Source organism: Biomphalaria glabrata, chromosome 14 (assembly GCF_947242115.1).
Source record: "Biomphalaria glabrata chromosome 14, xgBioGlab47.1, whole genome shotgun sequence".
Lineage (NCBI taxonomy): Eukaryota > Metazoa > Mollusca > Gastropoda > Planorbidae > Biomphalaria > Biomphalaria glabrata.
In genome coordinates this window covers 29162831-29188749 of record NC_074724.1, presented here as the reverse complement: position 1 = coordinate 29188749, position 25919 = coordinate 29162831, and the positions used below count along the sequence as shown (strand labels likewise).

At 34.2% G+C, this 25919-nt stretch overlaps 1 protein-coding gene across 1 annotated transcript in view; it reads right to left on the bottom strand.

Annotated features, from left to right (window-relative positions):
• Positions 1-25919, bottom strand: part of LOC106063911 (uncharacterized) — a 69880-nt gene that overhangs the window by 11110 nt on the left and 32851 nt on the right. The window contains exons 11-22 of the mRNA XM_056009817.1: positions 25744-25882; positions 24838-24862; positions 23781-23829; positions 22012-22149; positions 20543-20617; positions 19464-19564; positions 18644-18764; positions 16878-16997; positions 15938-16039; positions 12331-12423; positions 322-386; positions 46-179 (exon numbers count right to left, since the gene is read on the bottom strand). Coding sequence (XP_055865792.1) covers positions 46-179; positions 322-386; positions 12331-12423; positions 15938-16039; positions 16878-16997; positions 18644-18764; positions 19464-19564; positions 20543-20617; positions 22012-22149; positions 23781-23829; positions 24838-24862; positions 25744-25882 — 1162 coding nt within the window. The remainder of the gene's footprint in view (positions 1-45; positions 180-321; positions 387-12330; positions 12424-15937; positions 16040-16877; positions 16998-18643; positions 18765-19463; positions 19565-20542; positions 20618-22011; positions 22150-23780; positions 23830-24837; positions 24863-25743; positions 25883-25919) is intronic.

Genomic DNA, 25919 nt, shown 5'->3' with positions numbered 1-25919 from the left:
TGTATATGATTAGCAACACATGACACCATGATGTCACTAACTCACCTTCATGTGGTGGTTCTGTGGTCACATTTTCTTCAGCCTCAAGAGGTTTTGTTTCCAGAGCAGCTAATCTGGCTTGAGCCCTTCTTTCTTTACGAAGCCTCTTTTTCTCACATTTGGTCTGAATTTTTCGAGGGCTGAATGGGTAAAAAAAAAAAAAAAAGATATGGTACAATGAAATGATATTTCGGTACTTGAATTCACATTGTAACTCATTACGATTCTAACAGCCTGCACTTTACATTATACTTAATAGTGTTTCTTCAGACAAGAACCAACCTGAAAGCTTTGGTCTTTAATTTGGGCTTTGGTTCTTTAGGTGGTTCATCGGTCTGAGTGGAAGTCTGAAACAAAGACATTTATTTCAGTTTATATACTTTTAATTATTTATACACAAAATGTAGTCAAACTTTGAAGTCATAATCCAACTGATAGGAAGGTAATGTAGATCTCCTACAACTCAACAATGCAAACTGCCTTGTTTTTAAGTTGTTTATTTATACCTACACAATGCACGTCTCATATTTATCATTGGTAAACTTTGGAAAGCCACATTTCAAAGTAATATTATTTTCTTCCACTATGTATAGACTTGATTATCACTTTTGATCTTGATGTAATCATAGACATGATGAGACAGAATCCTGGTGAGGACTGAGATCTTTAATGTCGGGATCTTTGGGCACCTCTGAGTCCACCCAGCTCTTATGTGAACCTAACATAAGTTGGGGGAAAGTAAAGGTGGTTGGTCATTGTGCTAGCCACATGACACCCTTGTGAACCGTAGGCCAAAGAAACAGATGACCATTACATTATCTGCCCTATAGACCACAAGGTCTGAAAGGGAGCTTTGCTTTTTTTATGCATGGTGAGACCATTAAAGTGTGTTGAACATGTGCATATTAAATTTTATAAACCAAGTAGAATGCTTACTAATTGTGAGTATCCTTTTCAAAATGACTAGATTTGAGGGCACTAAAGTTATTTTCTTCATTTTAAAATGTACACACTTGGGGAAAAGTCAGATTTCATAATATTATTATTTTCTGACAATAAATAATGCAGGTATGATTTATTTAAAAGAGAATATTATAATTAAAACAACTAAAGGGTTTAATTTCTGAAGACCAAAAGTACAAAAACAAGAGCAGTTTTTTTCCCAACTTTTGCATTTAAAACATCATATTTCAGTTAAATAAATAAATAAATATATATATATAGAGAGAGAGATAGATAGATAGATATTCTTATGAGAAAAAGTGGATTGGATTAAATGGGTCGAATCTGATGCTGTTCTGTGTATTAAAAGTTAAACGACACAGCATGTGGGTGGGCGGGAGGAATGTTATTCCAATATTAGATCTTACAGTTATTCAAAATATAGATAATGATTTTGTAGTCATTCACAATATATAGACTAATCATGACCTCAGTTTTATCATCATTATGCTGAATAATTATATCTCAGTAATTCTCTCTTCATAACCTGCTAACAACAGCTGCTGACCGAGTCACAACGAAAGTCAACGGACAGATCAGAATGAAAAACATATATAATAATTATAATACAGACTACTACACCTTGAATACTTACTCCTGTCTCTATATAGTGCACTTGGGATGTAGAATACAACCACCATATGTAAAACAAGTTTCAAGCTATCATCAATTAATGAGCTATATTTATATTTACCAGATCCAGTCATTGCTAAATATAAACAATGCGTTATCTAAACAGTTCAGTTTTAAAACTTGCCCAAAATAAATCAAAATAAAACAAATGGATGACGTCATCTAGTGATGATTTTAATCTCTAAACCAAACCAACAGAATCACCTCTCTCTCTCTCCTTTATATTTGTTTATTTTCATTTAAACGTATTGCAAATCTCATATCGCTTTTGTTTAAAAAAACAGAATGTGTCGCATTTTTAGATTAAATTGTAGCAAGAGGTACATGTTTAGAGAATAATAGATGCAATACGGATGAGTGAAGTAGTCTTATATTTGAAGTGACATCAGAATAGCACGATAGTTAGAGCACAACTTACGGTCTCCGTAGAATCCAGCATGGAGAAATTCACATTCAACCCTTCAAACGGCTTCATGGGAGCAGACGTGAAGATGAACTTGAGAAAGCTAGACATGCTCCTGCCTAACCCACGAAGGCCTGACAGGGGCGCCCAGACAGAGGCGAAGCGCCAAATTTTGGCTTCTGTGTTGTATCCAGGAAAGCGCACTCGGTGCAGCTGCCCCACTAGTGCAAGTCGTAGATCGGCATCAAATTAAGCCCAAAAACTAAGACAAGTCAGAGGTGGCTATTTCAAAGTTAGTAGGAAAGAAGTCCCAAATGAGTTGATTTAGTCCAGTCACAATTGACGTTGGTGTATTCAACAACAGAAAATGTACACACTGCGAAATTATCGGAACACAAATTACGAGAAATGATTTGAAAAGCGAGTTTTGCAGATTTTTAAAGATCTTTCATTGCTGAAAACGAGGCGTAACATTTTGAAAATTTTTAGCCACTAAAAAATAAAGCATCAACGCTGACCAATCGTGGGGATGAGAGGGGGGTGCAGTCTATCGACATAGATAGGGCGTGGTCACAGAGCAAACGAGAGGACACGATCCCAGTGACCAACACCAAACTTTGGGCGGGCGACGCGTTCTATGGACAACAATGGTCGTCGCGCTTATCTGTTCGCCCCCCCCCCCCTTTTTTTGGTTTCCATTTCATGATGTCGCGAACTAAGATAAAGATTTTGCTTTATACAATGAATAAATTACGAGGGCACGCGCCGAGTTTATTTTCAGTTAAGTCAATTCAAATTACTAGATGCTGTCCTCTGCTTCTCATTAGTTTTCAAAAAAAAAAGTAAATAGTGTCCCCTGGTTATCATAAGACTTCACTCATTTCATTAGTACATAGATTTAGTTCGAACCCTGGTGATGAATGGTATTTTTAATCTTTAGGCGCCTCTGAGTTCACCCAGCCCTAATGGGTACGCAACATTAGTTGGTCGTTGTGCTAGCCACATTTCACCCTCGTTGACTGTGGGCAACAGAAACATTTGGGTTTATTAAAAGAAATTTCTATAAATCAAATAAGAACATAAAACTAAAATGTTATTTAACCTTTGTTATGCCAAAGGGACCCCTCAACTCAAGAAAACATTAAGAAACTGAAACAGACACAAAATAGAGCAGTGAGATTCATAACAAACGAATATTCACATTTGACTAGAGTAACACCTTTAGTAAAATCACTAAATTTAGAAAGCTGTCAGGAAAGAAGACTCAAAAGTAAAGTAGCAATTATACATAAAACACTGAACCATAATCTTCAAATACAAAAACAAAATCTAATATGCTAGGACAAATTTGTACAAATGCTTGGAATAGGTTGCCTGAGCCAGCCAGGAAAACTAGTGACTTGGCAGAATTTAAGTCATTGGTTAACATGCACGACTAGATGCATAGGACGTAATCATCTTCTTTTTTTTGAAGTAACTTTTACATCACCTGCCTTATGGACTGCATGGTCCGAAAGGTCAACTTTAGTATGAAAAACATTACATCTTTAATATAATCTTTAGTGTAAACTATTTAAGCAGATAATGCATCTTGCATTCAATGTATGGAATATAAGTCCCCCCCCCCACCCCAACCTTATACAAAGTGCATCGTCAAAGTAGCACATACGATTCTATTGATTTTACATTAAATATATCAAATACAATCTAACTAACTAAATCCCAATCGTCAAAGAGCGTATGTACGGTTAAATGTACCGGTGTTAGCTTAATTTAATTCCCATCAAATAAAAGTCGGAGAATCTTTTCCATACTAACATTTAATATTGAATATTTAATGCAGTGCATACGATCCCATTTAAACAATGTGTCTTTAAAACAGTACTTAGACCTCTATTTGCATCTTTAATGGGTGTTTCTACTACTCTCTTTGAAAAGGTGCATCTTTAATATAGTATCTTTCAGTAGCGTATTGCAAATGTAATATGTACTAGATCTAATTTGGTGAACTAGAGTATTCGTGCTGTATATAATGTAGATGCATATACAACTCCGTACAAGCAGTGTATTGTTGATGCACAGCTTTCTTTAAATACTATATTTACTACATAGTGGAAGTGTTCAGAGAATGGAGGCAGATCCATAATTAGCAAGCTTTTGAAATGTGTGTGTGTGTGTTTGTGTATCCCGTGTATAGAATACACAAACATTAAACAAAAACTATTATAATAATGTAAGTTCGAAATGTCAACAAAAAAAACAACACAACAGATTACTGTAAATAACATTTAGCATAGAGTGGCATTGACAATCTCTTAATAGGCTAAAGTATACTTTGAATACAGTAGATCTCTCTTTGGCTATCGTTGTAATGTTGTTTTATATGATGCAAAGTTTTGGGACAGATTTCATGAAGAATAACCAAGATATATATATATATATATATATATATATATATATATATATATATATATATATATATATATATATATATATATATATATATATATATATATATATACATGACTAAGTCACTAATGTCAAACGAATGTCAAAGAGTGTCAACATACACAGTATTGCTAGGTCACATATGTCAAAATAGATCTATATATATCACTAGGCCATACATACACAGTATTACTAGGTCACCAATGTCAAATAGATTCCCATATACAACCTTCCCAAGTCACCAATGTCTAAAAGACCTAAAACTACAACCCTAATATATCACTAGCTTTAAATAGACCTACTTATACAACCTCAATAGGTCATCAGTGTCCAATATTGTCATCATTATTAATTCTATTATTTTACGAATTTCATTCCTATCCAATGTTATCTGTTGTTTTTTTCTGGGTTTGACTGAATGCGCAAGTACAATCGTATAAATGAAATTTAAAAAAGTCATAATAGAAGTTTTTATTAGGAGGTCGGAGACCAAATCGGAATATTACCAAGAAAAAAAAAACACAAACAGAACAGTATGCTTCTAATATGTGTGTACAATGCACATTGTGTTTACTTGACTTGTAACTTGGACTGTTTGATGGTGTACAGTGTTTAAGTTGGTAAGTTAGGGCCTACTGTTGGGAGTCTTTAAATAATTTTGTTTAAAGACTCAAGTCTTCTGATTTAGAAGTGTACAAGTGGCTAGGATAAGAAAAAAAAAAAAAAAAAGATTTAAACCTTGAAAAAAAAAGGGTCATAAAAGGGAGGTAAATCTAATGAAGTGGATTAGATGATGAAGTAGTCTTTCAGTTTTTAAGCTCCCTTTTTCTTCAGTCTCGAGTGGGAGATTTATTCAAATAATCAGTTGCCTTTCCTTTATTGACACCTCAGACGATTTAAAGGAAGGTGTTACAAGCAAATGTTCTTTCAGTTTGGGGCCCCTCCTTGTCAGACAACGCACGACGCACCACTTGACTAGGACTACAAACAAGACACTGAACACTTGACCATCTACCACTAGACTTAGTGCCCGGGGGCAGTCTACTCAGGGACCATCGTCCACTAAAGAACAGACGTGTGACCTGGGGACAGCGCGACGACAGGTAAACTAAGTGAAGCGTGGCTCCGGTGACCTCCCTACCATGACCGTAATCTCGAACGCAGCAAACAATACAATGACGTCACTCGACCCCACGCTCAGACGCCTTAACGAAATTGTCGAAAAATGTTTCAGTAACATGGAACCACCACTGGGAGTGTCAACAATAGGAGGTGTTTTGTTCAAGTTGCCGGTGCAAATGTGCGTTCACTTAGACCACCTTTACGTTTAAACACGCCAGTACATACACCTCCAAGCTCCTTGTCAATAATGACTCGACTTGTTCCATGCAATGAATGCCTGCTTCATTTTCCAATATTACACACCGAAGTTATGTTTATGAAGCAAACCAGAACTTGACATGGGTCTCTATTGTAGGACGTAAACAATGTCAACAATGTATTCAGAAAGTGTCCTACCAAATTAAAAACATCTTTCCGCATATTGATTTGGAATCGTGAATATCACATTTTCTAAAGAAACAGAGAAATTAAAAATACTTTTGGCTAACAAAACAAAGCAAACCAGAACTTGACATGAATCTCTATTGTATCAGCTAAACAACATCAGAAATGTATTCAGTAAGTGTCCTGACAAATTAACAAGCCTTGTTTTTTAAAACAAAGTTTATCTCATGGAAAAAAAAAAAAACGTTAATTACTGCAATTTATCTGAAAATGGCAGGGTTAGCTCCCTTTCTGCAATATAAAACAAAATTAATTAATTAGTATTAATTGACTAATTTATTGGTTAATTTTCTGATTGATTAGTGTATTGTCATCAACTACGAATAACTATACAAAATGTTCAACTTGATCCAAGAATGGGAAATGGGAGAAAAAAACGTGTCGAAACGTGATCAGGAAATTAAATCCATATATACACCCAGATCTCTCATTAAGTAGCATTTATTCCCTTTCATTCAATATCAAACAAAATAATTAATCACCAATAATTCATTAACTAATTGGTTAATTTTTTTTGTATTCATTAACGTCTCGGCAAATACAATGAATAATTGTGCAAAGTTTCAACTTGATTCGAGAATGGGAAATGTGAGAAAAAAAACATGTTTAAACCTTTTACCAGACAGACAGAGTGAGCTGATATAAGCTGATATAAGCTTTGTAAGAACATCATTCTTCATCTTGACCAGGAATCGCGATTAACACACTGTCCTAGCTGGCACCTGGAGTCGTAGTATTTTGGATGAGTAGAACTACTTTAAATCTTCAACAAAAATAGGAGAATTTAAAAAAAAATTCAAATATTGAGGAAATTATTTTTACCATGAGACACTAGATGTTCCTAAAAAAAAACGCGCAATAAAAGCAAGCAAAATATTTCCCCTTTTCGATATCAAACAAAATAACTAATTACCAATCAATAGTTAATTGACTAATTAGTTAATTTTAAAATCATTTATGTTGTGATAAGGAAAATAGACAATTGTGTCAAGTTTTAACTTGATCCAAGAATGGGTGAGAGAGACATAACGTGTTCAAAATTTGTACCAGACAGAGTTTATATAAGCTTTGCAAAAAAGAGTTTTAAAGGCAGTGGTTCATGTTATTAAGTAAGTAATGAAATGGTGAAATGTTTTGCTTTCAAATGGCTTCGTCTATAGGTCAAGAAAATGTACGACTCAGGCATTAGGAGTTCATGCACTAGATGTGACATGGGTGTGACATTGGAGTAACATGGATTTGACATTGGTGTGACATAGATGTGTCATGGGTGTAACATGAATGTGACATGGGTGTGACATTGGAGTAACATGGATTTGACATTGGTGTGACATAGATGTGTCATGGGTGTAACATGAATGTGACATGGGTGTGACATTGGAGTAACATGGATTTGACATTGGTGTGACATAGATGTGTCATGGGTGTAACATGAATGTGACATGGGTGTGACATGGGAGTAACACTGATTTGACATGGGTGTGAAATGGGAGTAACATTGATTTGACATGGGTGTGACATGGGAGTAACATTGATTTGACATGGGTGTGAAATGGGAGTAACTTGGATATTACATTGGTGTGACATAGATGTAATATGGGAGTAACATGAATGTGAGATGGGTGTGACATGGGAGTAACGTGGATTTGACATTGATGTGAAATGGGAGTAACTTGGATTTTACATTGGTGTGACATAGATGTGACATGGGTGTAACATGAATGTGAGATGGGTGTGACATGGGAGTAACATGGATTTGACATTGGAGTGACATAGATGTGACATGGGAGTAACATAGATTTGACATGGGTGTGATCACAGAAAGTGATTTAAAATTCTGTAGTTTAAAAAAATGTTGTTTGAGTTTGCTCATAGACCATGCATTCTTCGCTATTGTCGTGTTTTTTTTTATACAAAGCTGCTCATAAACCTAAGTACTTTTTGTACCTACAAAGGTAGAATTTGTCTTTTTTTTACATATGACAAAATAATAATATTTATCTTTATATTTATCTATTTACTTGTTTATATTCATCATTACATTTTTTAAGTTTATTTTTTAAATTTATTTACTTATTTTTATTTATAATTTCCTTTTATTCACAATGTCCCTGATCACTAGACTAACCAGAGTTATTGGAATAACTTGTATAAGACTTTTAATATTGTTACTTATTGTTATCGCTTACTTTTAAGGAGCGCACTGGCGCACCGTTCTGCACAAGTGATAGAAGCCATGTGGATACGAGAAGAAGGACTGCATTAGATCCGACTGAAGTGATCAGCAAGGGATAGGAGACTTAGCTGTCTGGAACTAAGAGCAGTCCTTCGTGCTACCAGAGAACTGGATTAAGGATTGAAGCGACACTGGAATGTGGGTGGGTAGTCGGTATTAAGGTTAGGGTAGGAAAGGACAGGTGGAACTTAAAGACTCATTGAGAATTAATGGCTGAAGTCACTGTTTGTGTGTTTTATAACTGATAATAAACACACATTCTCTTATTCACTTGGTTGGGTGCTTGTCTTAGATATACACCAATATTGTCTTCAAGAAATAGTGTATGTTTAACAGAAACATAACATGGGTGGCGAGATTAGACTGTGCAAAACTCACGTATGCCTGGACCAGGAACAAGAAAAATATAAACAAATAATTAAAAAAAAAAAAAACAAGGCTTATATTAAGCCTAGTCGTTTCAGTTTGGATCAGCCATGTAATTAAATTTGAAATAGATCAAACAATAATAGATCTAAGCGATAACAAATATTTTTACCTATTGTTTTTGTTTAGCGCAATTTCATACTTTTAGTGTTTTTTTTTTTTAATAAACTGTGATCCTATCACTTGTCTGGACCAGCTGGAAAAAAGGGGGGGGGAAGGGAAAGAATGGAATATCTTGGTGAATATTTTCTTGATAGCTTTATAAATTTGTAAATATAAAAAAGGGAACGACCTGAATTCGAACTTGTGGGCTAAAGCCTTCTCAGGCTACTCAAGCCAACGCTGTAACACTGTTAGCGACGAGTCTGTGAACAAGGAAGATGGTATCTATTGTTTCTATTTCACGTTTGAGTTTACTAAGCCTAATATAAAGGAGACTAATTCAGCTTGTACCACCACTTTAGTCAAGGACTATTTCTTTCCCTTGTTTGAGATACCAAACACAAAATTGTATAACCAATAGTTAATTAACTAATTGTTGTTTTTTTTCATTGAGACTTTGTATTGTCAGGTAAAAGAAATAATTGGGCAAAATTTCAGCTTGATCCGAGATTGGGTGTCGGAGAAATAGCGTGTAGAAACATTTGGCCAGACAGGCACACACACACACAGAAAGAGTGAGTTGATATAAGCTTTGTAAAAAGGAGGACAGAAAAGCGAAAGAAACAATGGGAAGATAACACCAAAAAGTGGACGTCACGCTAGTGCTAGCTAATGATGAAGAAAGAAAACTCAGTGAAGAGAGAATAACTGAAGAAAAACTCTAAAGAAAAGTATAGCTTTGAAGAAAAGTACAGCTTTGAAGAAAAGTATAGCCTTGAAGAAAAGTATAACTTTGAAGAAAAGTACAACTTTGAAGAAGAGTACAACTTTGAAGAAGAGTATAACTTTGAAGAAGAGTATAACTTTGAAGAAGAGTATAACTTTGAAGAAGAGTATAACTTTGAAAAAGAGGAAAAATTAAGAAGACATTATAACTCTATAGAAAAGAATAACTTTGAAAAGTGAATAACCTGTGTCTGAGGAAGTATTAATTAACTGTCAAACATATCATGGAAAATAAAGGACACTAAATCTGTTCTTAATTTTGTTGGAACAATGCTTCGATAACAAGGTTACAAAGAAGTTTGTGTGGAAACTCAAAATCAGTTCCCGAAGTGGGCAGGAAAAAAGGCAGGTTTCAATATTTTCATAAGAATATCTGTATTAAATTCTATCAGAAGTGGTCCACCCAGGCAGGTATTAATATTTTCAGAAAGATTATCAGAATAAAATTCTATCAAAAGCAAATGACAGAGAAGAATGGAGAAAGAAGGTTGACAGTGTGGTGCCCCAAAGGTCCAGCAGACCAAGGGATAGGTGAAAGTGAATGTGAAGTTTGATGTGAACCTGTTTTAACTGATGTCTTATAATGAATATCTAATTGATCTAATTGTTTTATAAAGGGTTAATCTCTTATTCAAAGCCTCAAGATAAAAAAAACATTTCCATAATAAAAAAAATAAATCCTTTAGTTTTGTGTTCTATAACAGTATGTGTCCTCTGCAGTTCACGTGATAATATGAAAAACTACTTATTAATTATTGTTTTAAATTATGTTGAACTTATTTTCATAGTAAATAGATTTTTTCTCTTTAAAAAAAAAGTTAGCATTTTTTGGTTTATTTAGTATTTAGTACGATAGAACTTATATAACTTACTAATAAAATTGTAAAAAATCTAAAACCGTTTGCATAAATGTGTTGAAAAATGGTAAATGCTGATCTCCCTTACTAAAAAGCCTCCAGTTTTTGTTACTATTAATAGTGAATAGTTGTAAAAATGGTGTACTTTTATGAAAAAAGCTGCTTGCATAATTAATTTAAAAAATTAGATTTTTCGCTTTTAGAAAAGAAAAAAGTAGCCGTCGCATCAGAACTTTGAATGATCTAATGTCCGATTTTCATTTTCTCTTCTAGTTTCTGAGATCGAAACGGGACTGATGGACGGACAGACAGGCCACACAAAACTAATAGCGTCTTTTCCCCTTTTGGGGGCCGCTAAATATCAATACCTAGAATGATGTCCAGTGTTTTAAGCAATAAAAACAAACTGGGGGGACAAAGGGGGGAGGTAGGAAGATGGACAGAATGACATTTATAATTTCTGAACGTTTTTGTCATTCCATACCAAAGTTAAACAAGGAGATTAGATCAATGTTCCCTTTGATTTGATCCAGGATTTAATAGGGTGTCATGTGGCCAGTACAATGACTAATCACCTTCATCAACAAGGACAAAAAAAAGAAAAGGTAAGGGGAGGTAACTATTTGGAAACTTAAATCAATGTGTTCTATTGCTGAACACACAGACACACAAAGCTGACACCTCCAGACCAGTAGCTAGCTTAGCTACCCAACCTGTACTAAATATTGAAGAGTAGCATTTTTTTTGTGTTGGCCTGCATAAACTGTGGCTACATTTGCTGCTCTTAGAATGGGCTTTTGTTTTTGTCACAGCAGGCTCTGCCCCAATTCAATACTAAACCAAAACCAGCGATTCATCTGGACGCATCCATGTCTTTCAAGCCTCACAGCCTGACACATAGACTCAGACAACTCTTGAGTTATGTGAAGCAATTATACCAGTCATGTATGTATGTATGTATGTATGTACTTTTATTAAGAAGAAAATCTAGCAACCAGAAAGTTGTTTTTAGGATGAAAAGTGAAGACACCTCAGTTCTAAGTTTAACATGATAGTAGAAATGGAGTTTAGAGCTAGACACAATAAGTTTATCCTTTTTATTTTTAGTTTGTTTAATTAAGAAGCCATTTTAGACATTCTATTTACATGGAAGAAATAAGTAACTGAACTGCTAGTCCTTGAAGGGAAACAACTAGTGACCCTTCATCTATTAGACCAGTTACATCCCCTGCTAAAATATAAGGTATTTTTTCTTTTTAAATATCCAGACTGCCTTTTTTTTAATAGCAGTACAGTCTTGCTGATAAGCAGCAAAAGATCAGCAATTATTAGGCTCAATAAAGGTAGGCTACTACATATAACATTTTGTTCCCTGTATATTTTACTTGAGCGTGATACCCCCATATGGATTTTCTTTACATTGTTGGTGAAATGGACCATTTATAATATTCCCCATTCGTTTCTTCTAATTCTTCCTCGTTTTCATTATTATGTTGGAGCGTTCAGATGACTAGACCAATATATGAGGTGAACTGTTGGAGCATTCAGATGACTTGTTAGACCAATATATGAGATGAACTGTGCAGTGGTTTCCTAATCAGGGAGATCTCCATATAGTTTTCTTTCTTTAGGGGTGTTTTGGGGCCCCATTCTGTTATTCAGACAATCGATTACTTGGACAGACCCTGTCATTCCCAACATTTTACTGTATCAGTGATTTAAAGTGATAACAGTGATTTAAAGTTTCTTTCCCCTTTTGTATTTAAGTTCCTCCGCTGTTCTATATCAATAAGCTTTTCTTTTAAATAAAAAAAAATAAAAAAACTACTTACAAACTGTTTGACATCAGTGGATGGTAATGATATACATATATTACAGATGAAACCCCAACACTCTGGTGTAGGACATTTTATATCTAACATTTCCTGTGGACATAATGAACACATTGGTTAGTTTAGAATTAAGTACAAGAAATTCAATTGAGATTTAATTTAAACCAAATATATTTGTATCAGCTTATCAAAGTTCCACAACATGGCCACTTAATCTCTTGTATCTCAATCTGTCAGTACACTTGGCTATCAAAACAATGCCACTTTATACCTAAATCTATTAATATATATGCAATACACATTCTATCAAAACAATGCCACTTTAAACCTAAATCTATTAATATATAAGCAATACACATGGCTATCAAAACAATGCCACTTTATACCTAAATCTATTAATATATAAGCAATACACATGGCTATCAAAACAATGCCACTTTATACCTAAATCTATAAATATATATGCAAAAGCCCTGACATCTTCTATTCTTCAACTTGGGCTGGATGAAGTGAAATAAGAAAAATTAAACCTGTTATTACATACCATATGCCTAGAACAACTGAGCACCTTTCATGATTAAAATGGTAGCTGTTAATTTTCCCCAAAACAATTTTGTTATTTGGAGTTTTGTCCTAATACGCTTTTTAAATAGCCAACATACTGATGTTTAATAGCAAATAATTTTACTTCCTTTTTTTAAAGCATTTTATTGACATTGGTGTGAATTTCCTTTCTCTCCAACTTTTAATGTTCAATTTTATACATGTCCTTTTTTAAATACCAAGTAAATGCAGTCGAAATAAGCAAAAGCAATTGAAAAAAACTAATTGATATATTTTTTTTTGTTGAGAAAGTAAAATATTTGTATGAAGGATTTTTAACATTTGAAGCACTATTTTATTGTTTTTTTCTAGGGGTAGGGGCACTCTAGGCAACAATGGAAAAGTTCAACGTTAATAGAAACATAATCAAAGTTATCCAGAACCTCTACAAGGATGCCACCAGTGCAGTGTATTTCAACAATAATATTGGAGACTGGTTCAAAACCATAGTTGGAGTAAGACAAGGCTGCCTACTGTCACCAACACTCTTCAATATCTTCCTTGAAAGGAAAAATGGAAGATGCTCTCGAGGGCTATGAAGATACTGTTAGCATTGGAGGAAGAAGAATTACTAACTTGCGCTTCGCAGATGACATTGATGGCCTAGTAGGGACAGAAGAAGAACTAGCTGACCTGGTGATACGCATTGACGAGACTTCCACAGCATATGGCATACAAATAAATGCTGAAAAACTCAAATTATGACCAATAGCCAACTGGGCCTTAAAAGGGGCATCAAAATCAGACTGATGCGCTCCCTGGTCATGGCCACATTTTTATATGCTTGCGAGACTTGGGCGCTGACTGCAGAGCTAGAGAGGAGGATCCTAGCAATGGAAGTGAAATGCTACAGAAGGATCCTAGGTATCACATTTAAAGACCGCATCACAAACCAAGAGGTTAGAGACAGGGTTACTGCAACGATCGGACCCCATGATGACCTGCTAACTATTTAAAAAAAAAATGCAAGCTTAAAATAAATGGCCATATTACAAAGACTTGCAAAGACCTTCCTTCAGGGAACAGTACCAGGAAAAAGAAGAAGAGGCAGACAGAGAAAGTGATGGGAGGACAACATAAAAGAATGGACGGGCCTACCATTGAAAGAGGTTTTAATCAAGGCAAAAGACAAGGAGGAATGGAGAAAGTCTTGCTTGGTGCCCAACGATCTAACAGACTAAGGGATAGGTAAAAGGTAAAAAAAAATTAAAAAATGGGGAATTTAATATACTATGACAAGGAGTGTCCCTTTCAAACTGTTCCACAGGAGGAGAAAAGGTGAAATGACAATTCATGGGTAAAAAGTGTATTTTGGAGAGTATTATGATGTACAAGGCGCATTAAAAGGGGCTTGGGGATTCTGGCCAAAAAGCCACATAGAGTCATCAAATATTTCAATATAGAATTGTCTAACTGAAGAATAGCCTGAGATTTATTGTAGAATTTTCTTTTTGACAGGAGGGTGGTATTATTATTATTATTATAGCTTTTATATGTTTATAGCATGCTCAGAGCGCTTTTTGGTCCAATCTCATTTGTGACCAGTGGGGGGGAGGGGGTATCTAGGAGTTGGTTTTCCGTGCTGCCTTTAGGCGCTCAGTAAACACAACTCTGCCCGAGTCGGGTGTCGAACCTCGAGCCCCTTCTAGGTAGCCAAGCCAAGTTCAAGCGCACTTGGCCTCTTTACCACGCTTCCCACAGGGAGGGGATAGAAAGGTGATAGTAGAATTCACTGGCCAAAGGTATGTGTGTGTGTGTGTGAAAGGGCATTATAAAGCTTTTCCAATTCAGCATTACAGCTAGTAGAATTTGTGAGATATAAGTTTATTGGGGGTGGCTGGGAGGGTTGTTTAAGTGCAAACTGTTTTATTGGAAGGAGGGTTGTTTAAGTGCAAACTGTTTTATTGGAAGGAGGGTTGTTTAAGTGCAAACTGTTTTATTGGAAGGAGGGTTGTTTAAGTGCAAACTGTTTTATTGTAAGGAGGGTTGTTTATGTGCAAACTGTTTTATTGAAAGGAGGGTTGTTTAAGTGCAAACTGTTTTATTGGAAGGAGGGTTATGTGCAAACTGTTTTATTGGAAGGAGGGTTGTTTAAGTGCAAACTGTTTTATTGGAAGGAGGGTTGTTTAAGTGCAAACTGTTTTATTGGAAGGAGGGTTGTTTAAGTGCAAACTGTTTTATTGGAAGGAGGGTTGTTTAAGTGCAAACTGTTTTATTGTAAGGAGGGTTGTTTATGTGCAAACTGTTTTATTGAAAGGAGGGTTGTTTAAGTGCAAACTGTTTTATTGGAAGGAGGGTTATGTGCAAACTGTTTTATTGGAAGGAGGGTTGTTTAAGTGCAAACTGTTTTATTGGAAGGAGGGTTGTTTCTGTGCAAACTGTTTTATTGGAAGGAGGGTTGTTTTAGTGCAAACTGTTTTATTGGAAGGAGGGTTGTTTAAGTGCAAACTGTTTTATTGTAAGGAGGGTTGTTTAAGTGCAAACTGTTTTATTGTAAGGAGGGTTGTTTAAGTGCAAACTGTTTTATTGGAAGTGCAAAAAAAAAAAAAAAAAAGGAAAGGAAGTTATGGCCAAACGAAGCAATATAAAGCTTGGAAACAAATCAACAACCGTCACTGGTGCATAATGCTAGTTTATATAGTCTACTATATTTGGCAATCACAACATTGCTGCTTCATAGCCATAAATCTATAAATATTTCCATACAATAACATGATCAGTTTGTACCTAAATCTATCAATATTTCCCTACAATAACATGTTTGTACCTAAATCTATCAATATTTGGCTACCAAAACATGGCCACTTCATACCTAAATCTATCAATATTTTCCTACCATGGTTTGCACCTAAATCTTTGAATATTTGACTGCCATAACATAGCCACTTTGTACCTAAATCTATTAAGATATATTTGGCTATCACTTTTTACCTAAATCTATTTGGAGACTTGGCTATAAAAAAAAAAAAAAAAAAGAAGAAGAAATTAAAGTAGATCAACAAACCTTATCAGTTATCTTGTCCCCAAAATTGTGTTTATATGTTTTCCAACAAGATTTATGAAAGTCTATAACACAATTAGCTGTACATTGTAGTCTAATAAAACCCTGTTGATCAGAAATAAAACAAGCAGACTGGTTAACAGTTTTCACAATTGTCTGTAAATAAATATACACCAAAATTTCTGGTACTGACTTATGATTGTTGACAAATATATACATGGCACATTTCATTTCAGAGACTAGTAGTTTTAATTAAACTTTGGCCTTAACTATTTTTTTTTAGTTAAACTAAAAGTTAGCAAACTTTTTAGTTAACTTTTGCCCATCACTAGAGACTACAGGATGTTACAGAAGGTGACAAGGTGATCTAAGGATGCAAGCTACCAAGGTTTTCTACTATATCTAAAGATGCAAGCAACCAAGGTTCTCTACTATATCTAAAGATGCAAGCAATCAAGGTTCTCTACTATATCTAAAGATGCAAGCAACCAAGGTTCTCTACCATATCTAAAGATGCAAACACCTAAGGTTCTCTACTATATCTAAGAATGCAAACAACCAAGGTTCTCTACTATATCTAAAGATATAAGCAACCAAGGTTTTCTACTATATCTAAGAATGCAAACAACCAAGGTTTTCTACTATATCTAAGAATGTAAACAACCAAGGTTCTCTACTATGTTTAGTAAGAAGGAAGAGACTGAGTGATTCATGTCTTCACATGAATCAATGGGAAGGAGTTTTTTTGTTTTTTTTTAATATATCTCACCTTTCCAAAAAATGCATAAGATTAATTTTCAATGAACAACTTTACTATAATGTTTTTATTTTTCAAGGCAAGTGTTTGACTAGAATTATGTCAGAATAAAATATTTGCTTTCAATAAGACCCATCAAGAAATCTATATCTTGAATAATGAAATATTTATTTAAAAAAAGCTTACCTTATAATCTGGTGCTTGTTTATAAATTTCAATAGATTTCTTATCTTGATCAACATGATAGCGACAGACTCCATCAGGTTTAGGAGGCAAACATTCTTTTAATTTTTCATTTATTAATTTCTGAGGATAACAAACAAATGTTCAGAACTATGTTCATATGAACATTTTTTTACAATAACTATTATATAACAAACAATGGCGCAGTAACCATGGCACAAAGTAGTTTATTGCGCCCAGACCATGACTAATTGGTGTCCACAGGCACCATTTAATGATAGTTAATTATTACTTTTAACCTATTACTTGTAAGAAGTAGTTACTGAAATGAGTGTAAGGACACCATTTGTTGTAAGAAATAGTTATTGAATTGAATGTCAGGACACTATTACTTGTAAAAGGTTGTACATAAATAGCAATATTGTGTTTTTTCTTTTTAACTCTTTCTCTCCTAATTGACGATACCATCGTTGATTTGACCTCATTAAATTAAATTAATGTTTGATTTTATAAACTTTACTTTGTGTTATATAAAAAGAGCATGCTTTCCTAACTCTATACCAAATAAAACACTTTCTGATAACAAACGTTAAAGTTATTTCAGCTTAATTAAAACATGGTAGTGAAGTATTAATGAGCAAAACGAATAATTCCATCGGAACGTGGAAAATAATTACGGAGAGAAAGAGTTAATGTACTGATACATACTGTTATAAACCTGGTGGTGGCACAGATGGGGGTAGTGGTGTGAGTGTAGTCAGCCGACGCAAAACGCCCCAGGCCAGCGCTAGACGAGCGGTCAACCGTGACGAGTTACGACGGTCAGCGGAGACGAGTGTCAACACGGCGGTTCGGGAAGGATCGACGGCGGTCCAGGAAGGATCGACGTCGTGAACACAGCTCAGGAGCGTCACGAGAATTGTAGTCATCTGACCACCTAGAAATGTTGAGGGGCGTTCTGTCCGGTTCTAGAAGGCCAGTAGGGACCCTATATAAAGAGCGGAGGTGTCGCAGTCAAGACGGTCGAGAAAAGGGGCTCAATACAGCAAGGTTCAGAAAGGAGGTTCACGACAAGAGTTCAGAACATGGTCGACTACAGCACAGTTCAGCGGTGTGGTTCTGTACGGAGCATTACAACGGTTCAGTGCGGAGTACTATCAAGTACAGTTGAGACGAACGGCGTCTTGATCTTGGTCTGTGATCGAGTTCGACACAACGAGCCTAGTGTGTGAAGTCAGTCCTGAACTGTTGAACCCAGTGCAAGCCCGGAACGAGACGGAAAGGCCAGTGCAAGAGTTGATACGGCGGAACGGTGTTATCGGAGAGATATTTGTACAGTGTACGTGTTGCCAATTGTACAGTATTGGCTGTTATTTATTCAACTATTAAAGTGTTACGTTACTTTGGAGCCCTGAGTTGTCAAGTTCTTTAAGTTGGTGGTGCAAGGTGCAGTTTGCAGCGAGCCTGGTTAGTGAGATTCGTAACAATACAATAAGACACAATTAGTTTTCTATCCCACCCAACCTTCTTTTTTCTTGATGTAGGGCCCACTTCATATTCTTGAAACCAGGCCCACTAGTATCTTGCTAAGCCATGTTAAAGAATATAAAATATATAGATACAAACTATTTCTTACAATTACTTTGCTTCTTACATACTCTTCTATTTTTGTTTACTATTAAAAGAATGAATGTGCAGGGAGAGAAAGCACAATTGAAAAGATTTTTTGGTTCAGTTCTGGTACTGAATCCAACTGAAGAGAGACTTACATCTAATCGATTAGGCTCCGTTTCATTTAGACTTTGAAGTGCCATGGGCCATATAGCATATTTACTTTCATTTCGTAGAATGTCTAGCCCACAAGTTAGATAATTCTGGGCTTCGTTAAAGCTGTTGGAAAAAATAAATAAATTGGATAGCATTTTGAAATATGTTAGAAAGTATACACAATTTAGCTAATTTAAAATATACTATTAATTAATAGCTTCAATAAATGTAATAGAAAGAGAAGATATATGAGAGTGGTCTGAAAATTTTCTGACCCTTCAAAGTTATTTGTATTTCTCCACATAATCCTTATAGCCGCTTTCTGCATAATTGTTTACAAAAGTGATAGCCATTTGTGAGATGAAAGCCTCCAAGCACAACTTAGAGTTTAGACACTATACATGCCTACTATTTGGAGAGATGAGGGCATTGCTAGAAGTGCATGGATGTTCTATGAGATTATGCAGAGAAATAAAATTAATTAAAAAATAAACTACATGTTTCATTGTTTGGTTGGAAACTTTTCAGACCACTCTCGTATAATCTAAACAGTTCGTTATTTTGAAATTTGATAGTTCTTAAGTCTATCTTGGTGAAATAAAAATATCATTTGCAGATAGCCCATGCTGTTGAGGCAAGGCTGCTCAGTCTTCTGCCTGTAAAGGTAAATGTTACAAATTAGGCCTTTGCCTAAGCTGTCTTTCTGAAAATGTTCCTGCACCCACCACAGCTCTATTTGGTCTCTTACTTCAGTCAATTAAATGTGATTGGTCACTCTTCTGGCTAGCATTCCTAGTCGACCAATCATAAGAGAGATCTTACCTATGCAGCATTAGATAGCCAACTCCTAAACCATAATATGCAGCAATGCATCTATCTGTTTCTTTGATACATTTTAAACGTTCAATAGCAGATGGAATGTTCTGGAGAAAAAAAAAAAAGAAAGACTAAATGTATAATTCACAAGTGCCTGCTGTGTCTGAGATTCAGGTCCAGGGTGGACTATATAGTTTGATTGAAGTTTTTCATTATGGTTTATTTTCTATCACAAGGAAAGAGACTCCTTTTACTCACTATTACTTACAACCACATATGATGGGGGCAATGTGGCAGAGTGCTAAAGCACTTGGCTTATGAGCTGAGGGGTCCTAGGTTGAAATCTCAGTATAGACTGATATTTTTTTTTTTTAATTTCAGGATTGATCGTTGTGCTGGCCATATGAAACCCTCGTTCACTCTTGGCCCTAGAAACATATGACCCTAACCTTTACATTATCTGCCCCATATATCACAAGGTCTGAAAGGGTCCAAATCTAAAACAGTAATTATTTTAGCACTTCCTTTAAGAATTTTTTTTTTGATCGTTTATTGATGACCTGACCTGATTATTCAAAGAATGTCTGGGAAAAAAACTAATTAACTATGGGATGAAACAAAATAGTACACACAGCTACTAAGATTACTGACATAGCTAATATGACAATCAAGTGATTGAGTTCTAAGCATCTTGCAAGCTAGAATTAATGGTTCAAGATTTTAGACTTGCTAAAAAAGAAAAAAAAAGAGCAATGGGGAAAAGGATAAGGGGGAAGAAGCAGTCATTGGGAGGGCCAGAAAAAAACAAAAACAAACTGTAAACTGATTACCCTTGTCACAAGCCAAGTAGGTACTGTGTAGGTGACCTAACATTGAACCTTGTTTAAAAAAAATAATTTTACATTGAATGGACAAAGAACTTGCGGAATTATTGCAACTAAACAATCAACTATTATGAATATATCAAGGCATAGCTAATTGTAATTAAAAAAAAACAAGTGCCATCCTTATAGTTCTAAAACATACATACTAAGAAAGGATCAACAGTTTATAAATATATATTCATCTGCTCAAACAATACTTACAAGAGATGTGTATATAGAAGACATAGCATGAACATAATTTAACATAAGTAGATCATCTTTATTAGCCCTGGTTATCTGTAGGAATAAAACAAAAATCACAGTAAAAAATGTTCAAAATGTTCCATTTCTTTTAAATGAATGAATTTTTTTTCTTTGTCTTAGTTTATTAAGCTTAACCAATTAGATGCAAATAATTAAACTATAATTTACTGCAAGTAGATGCAAGTAATAAGAATGAATTCGAAGCTCTGCCACAAGCTATACAACCTTATGTTCTGTCACAAGCTAGACAGCCTAATGTTCTATCACAAGCTAGACAGCCTAATGTTCTATCACAAGTTAGACAGCCTAATGTTCTATCACAAGCTAGACAACCTAATGTTCTGTCACAAGCTAGACAGCCTAATGTTTTATCACAAGCTAGACAGCCTAATGTTTTATTTGTTTCTTCAATATTAAAGACCAAGACATCTATTCCAATCTGCCTCGTCGTTAATTTCAAATTAGGTTGGACACACCACAAATCACTTAATCTCAGCCCCACACATGCTGAGATGGTCAGTCATCTATCTATATATATATTAAATATCACCAGTAAGTACACTAAATCATGTGTTTTTTTTTTGTTGTTTCAAGATAAAACTATCCAATTTGTTTTTATCTTTATGGGTTATCATTCATTTCTTTGCTGATGACTGATCATTTCATTTTTGGTCACTTCATCCCCGGTCAATTCATCCCCAAATATTTTTTTTAGTCAGTGTGTAATTGTACTGATAGTGCATTTACTTTAAGGACCCATTTGATCTATTATATAAATACTTTTATTTAGAATGTCTGTTGCTATTTTTGACAGTTATTATAGTGATTATGTTTCTCTTCATTCTTATTGAGAAGTCTAATAGTATATGTAAATAAATGGATATACTGTGATGCGGGGGTTTGTATCTATTTGATGTAGGGCTGTCAATATTCTGCACATATTGATTAAGTAACAATCAAAGGCCAAGGTGTGGTGGAAGTAGTGAAAATCTTTTGAGAGATAGAAGAAAGATTTGAATAATTATGATCATGTCACTGATAACTTATCTCCAGACGGCCATTTCTTCACTTTATCTTTATGTGTCAATAGTTCTTTCATGAATATGGGCGCGTCCATATTTTACCTTGATATACAGTTTTAATTCTTCAAATAAATGCTAACTTCAACCCTCCTCTGTAGCTGATTCATATCACCCATTCATATTGCATATAAACGCTTTGTTTTAATTCATTATAACATTAAAGTTATAAATTGTGACACTGAAGAACGTCCAAGGAAGAAGTATGCAACATAGGCCAAGAAATTATGATTATTTTTATATTACGATTATGAAGAAATGTGATAGAGAAGTATTATAAAATTAGTTTTAATATGAAAGAAAAGTGATCTAAATTAACCTTAAATGCAATAAGCGTTCAAAAATTACCTCTAATCCATTCAAAGATATTAATGATAATGCTGTATTACAAAGGTTTAATGATTTATTGTATCTGGAGGAATTATACGCCTCTATAATATGTTGTAAGACATTATGAAACTCATCAGCTGGAACTACTTCTGGTGGCTGTATAGATGATTAAAAAAAAAAAAAGAAGCAAAACAATATATAAGTATGCTAATGGGGTTCAAAACATGGTTGTCTTAATATAAATAATAAAATGATTAATGTATATAGCTATACTACGATGTTAACTGGTTAAATTATTTTAAAAGAAAGAGTTCCCTTTTTGTGTTACCAAAAATGGACTATTATTTTTCTTCCATTTCAAATTTTTTTTTTCATAAGCTATTTATTTAAGTTTGATGTAATATAATCAGTCACTGATGTTAGTGTGATTTAATAATATCAGTCACTGATGTTAGTTTGATGTAATATTATCAGTCAATAATCCCAGTTTCATGTAATATAATCAGTCACTAATGTAAATTTTATGTAATATAATCAGTCACTGATGTCAGTTTATGTAATATAAGCAGTCACTGATATCAGTTTGATGTAATATAATCAGTCACTGATGTCAGTTTATGTAATATAAGCAGTCACTGATATCAGTTTGATGTAATATAATCAGTCACTGATTTCAGTTTGATGTAATATTATCAGTCACTGATTTCAGTTTGATGTAATATAATCAGTCACTGATGTCAGTTTATGTAATATAAGCAGTCACTGATATCAGTTTGATGTAATATAATCAGTCACTGATTTCAGTTTGATGTAATATTATCAGTCACTGATTTCAGTTTGATGTAATATTATCAGTCACTGATATCAGTTTGATGTAATATAATCAGTCACTGATTTCAGTTTGATGTAATATTATCAGTCACTGATATCAGTTTGATGTAATATAATCAGTCACTGATTTCAGTTTGATGTAATATTATCAGTCACTGATATCAGTTTGATGTAATATAATCAGTCACTGATTTCAGTTTGATGTAATATAATCAGTCACTGATTTCAGTTTGATGTAATATTATCAGTCACTGATATCAGTTTGATGTAATATAATCAGTCACTGATTTCAGTTTGATGTAATATTATCAGTCACTGATATCAGTTTGATGTAATCTAATCAGTCACTGATTTCAGTTTGATGTAATATTATCAGTCACTGATATCAGTTTGATGTAATCTAATCAGTCACTGATCTCAGTTTCATGTAATATTATCAGTCACTGACATCAGTTTGATGTAATATTATCAGTCACTGATTTCAGTTTGATGTAATATTATCAGTCACTGATATCAGTTTGATGTAATCTAATCAGTCACTGATATCAGTTTCATGTAATATTATCAGTCACTGACATCAGTTTGATGTAATATTATCAGTCACTGATATCAGTTTGATGTAATATAATCAGTCACTGATCTCAGTTTCATGTAATATTATCAGTCACTGATATCAGTTTGATGTAATATTATCAGTCACTGATATCAGTTTGATGTAATCTAATCAGTCACTGATATCAGTTTGATGTAATCTAATAAGTCACTGATTTCAGTTTGATGTAATATTATCAGTCACTGATATCAGTTTGATGTAATATTATCAGTCACTGATATCAGTTTGATGTAATATTATCAGTCACTGATATCAGTTTGATGTAATCTAATCAGTCACTGATATCAGTTTGATGTAATCTAATCAGTCATTGATATCAATTACTTCAACAATATACTCATACCTCATTTTCTTTTCCTTTCTCCTTCTTTGAACTAAGCATATCACCTAGTCTGTAGATAATTAACAAAAATGAAACTACACAAAAGTTACCTACAAAAATAACAGTTCGTTATTTCAGATTTACAATAGATCCTCAAATATAGGGTTCCAAATCCTAACCCTAAATTTTCATGGGCTGACTGCCCCCCCCCCCCCCATAGGAGGTGTAGTGGCTGAGCGGTAAATCGCTTGGCTTCCGAACCGGAGACCAAGGTTCAAATCCTGGTGAAGACTGGGATTTTTAATTTCGGGATCTTCGGGCGCCTCTGAGTCCACCCAGCTCTAATGGATACCTAACATTAGTTGGGGAAAAGTAAAGGCGGTTGGTCGTTGTGCTGGCCACATGACACCCTCGTTAACCATAGGCCACAGAAACAGATGACCTTTACATCATCTGCCCTGTAGACCACAAGGTCTGTAAGGGGGAACTTTACTTTTTTACTTTTTGACTGCCCCCATCCCCTAATAAATAAAAATGCTCCACATATTTAAAGTATTTTACAAAATGACATACAAAAAAAGATTGGATGCTTGACTAAGATGCTTAAACTGCTTGGCTAACTATAAAGGGTGCTCCAGCTCAACACCCGACTTGAGCAGAGTATCATGGAAAACCTTCTCCAAGATACCCCCTCCAAATGGTCACCAAAAGCATGAAACCAACATCATGACTATATTTTATTCCAAGTGCCATGGTTCGGTACATCTTGGCATTAATTAATGTATTTTAATGCACAGATTGTCAAGAGGTAACACAGTGACCAAAATATGTGATCTCGACTCATCAAATGAGACCTTTCAACCATTGAAACAAATGTTAAAAGCTGAACTTAGTAACAGGACAGAGAATGTGTGGCTTTCATCTGTCACTAAAAGACTAATTTTAGCATATCCTCAAGTTTACTTGGTCTCTTGAAATGTTGGACTTGATATTAATTAGATCAATATTTATGCTGATAGTGTTCTATAATCTATTATAATAAGCAACTCTTTTAATTTACTCAAAAAAACAACCCTACCTGGCATTACTCATCTTCTTCTTAGCTGTTGAGAAAAAAATGTTAAGATATATAAATGAGCAAAACCAATGTTTATAAGAGATGAAGAAACCATTGAGTTCAAGACTATAGAAGCTGCTTTACAAAGACACTGTTAGAGCATCAAAAAAAATATTAAGAGTTTGCCTTTACCAACATTTAAAGTATTTTACCTTGTGATGCATGAATTCAGAAAACAAAATCGACACAAATCATCAAAACTTTGGATGACAACTATGAATGTATATCAGTACATTTACAAATGTAAGAATTTAACAAGGTTTAGTTGTTCAAATTTAATATTTTTAGGCTAATTTCAAAAAGGAATTATAACTAATAGCTCTGGGTACTTATCATTGAGTAAACTGAAGCTTTTGTAAAATTGTATAAACTTTTTAACTAATTTCTCCATAAATTTTTTTTTTAAAACAGTAAATAAGATTATTTTTATAAAGGTTATATCAACCTGGTAGAAGTTTGTACATGTTATTTCTCCAACACCTATTCTTGGATCAATTTTAAACTTTGCACAATTATTCATTGGCACAAAGAAGACATAAATCAATCTAAAATTAACTGATTAGTCATTTAAGTACTGATAATTAATTATTGTGTTTGATACCAACAATGGTAATCAATTCTTCAGTATTCACAGATACAGCAAAAGATGTAGGGTTTTGTCTTCTTAGATAATTGTTCTCACATCCATTCTCAGATTAAGTTATTGAGTTAACTCTTGAGTTAGTCCTAGCAATATTTTCAGACTAAGTGATTGTTTATATACCAAAACTTTACAGGCTCAAGTTTGTTTTAAATTCAACAATTTTTGTTTCAAATTTTCAACCTGAGTGCTTTACTGCTGCACATACATTCACAACCTTATCCTACCTTCATCTATTTCCTGAGCCTGTTTCAAGATGTGTTCCCGACGATGATCTTTCACAAATCTCAGAGCTAGTTTATTCATTTCCTCAGCTTTATCAAACTGACCAAATTCTATGTAAAGTTTGGCAGCTTGATAATAATTCTAGATACAAACAAAATATTTTTTTTTAAACTATAAA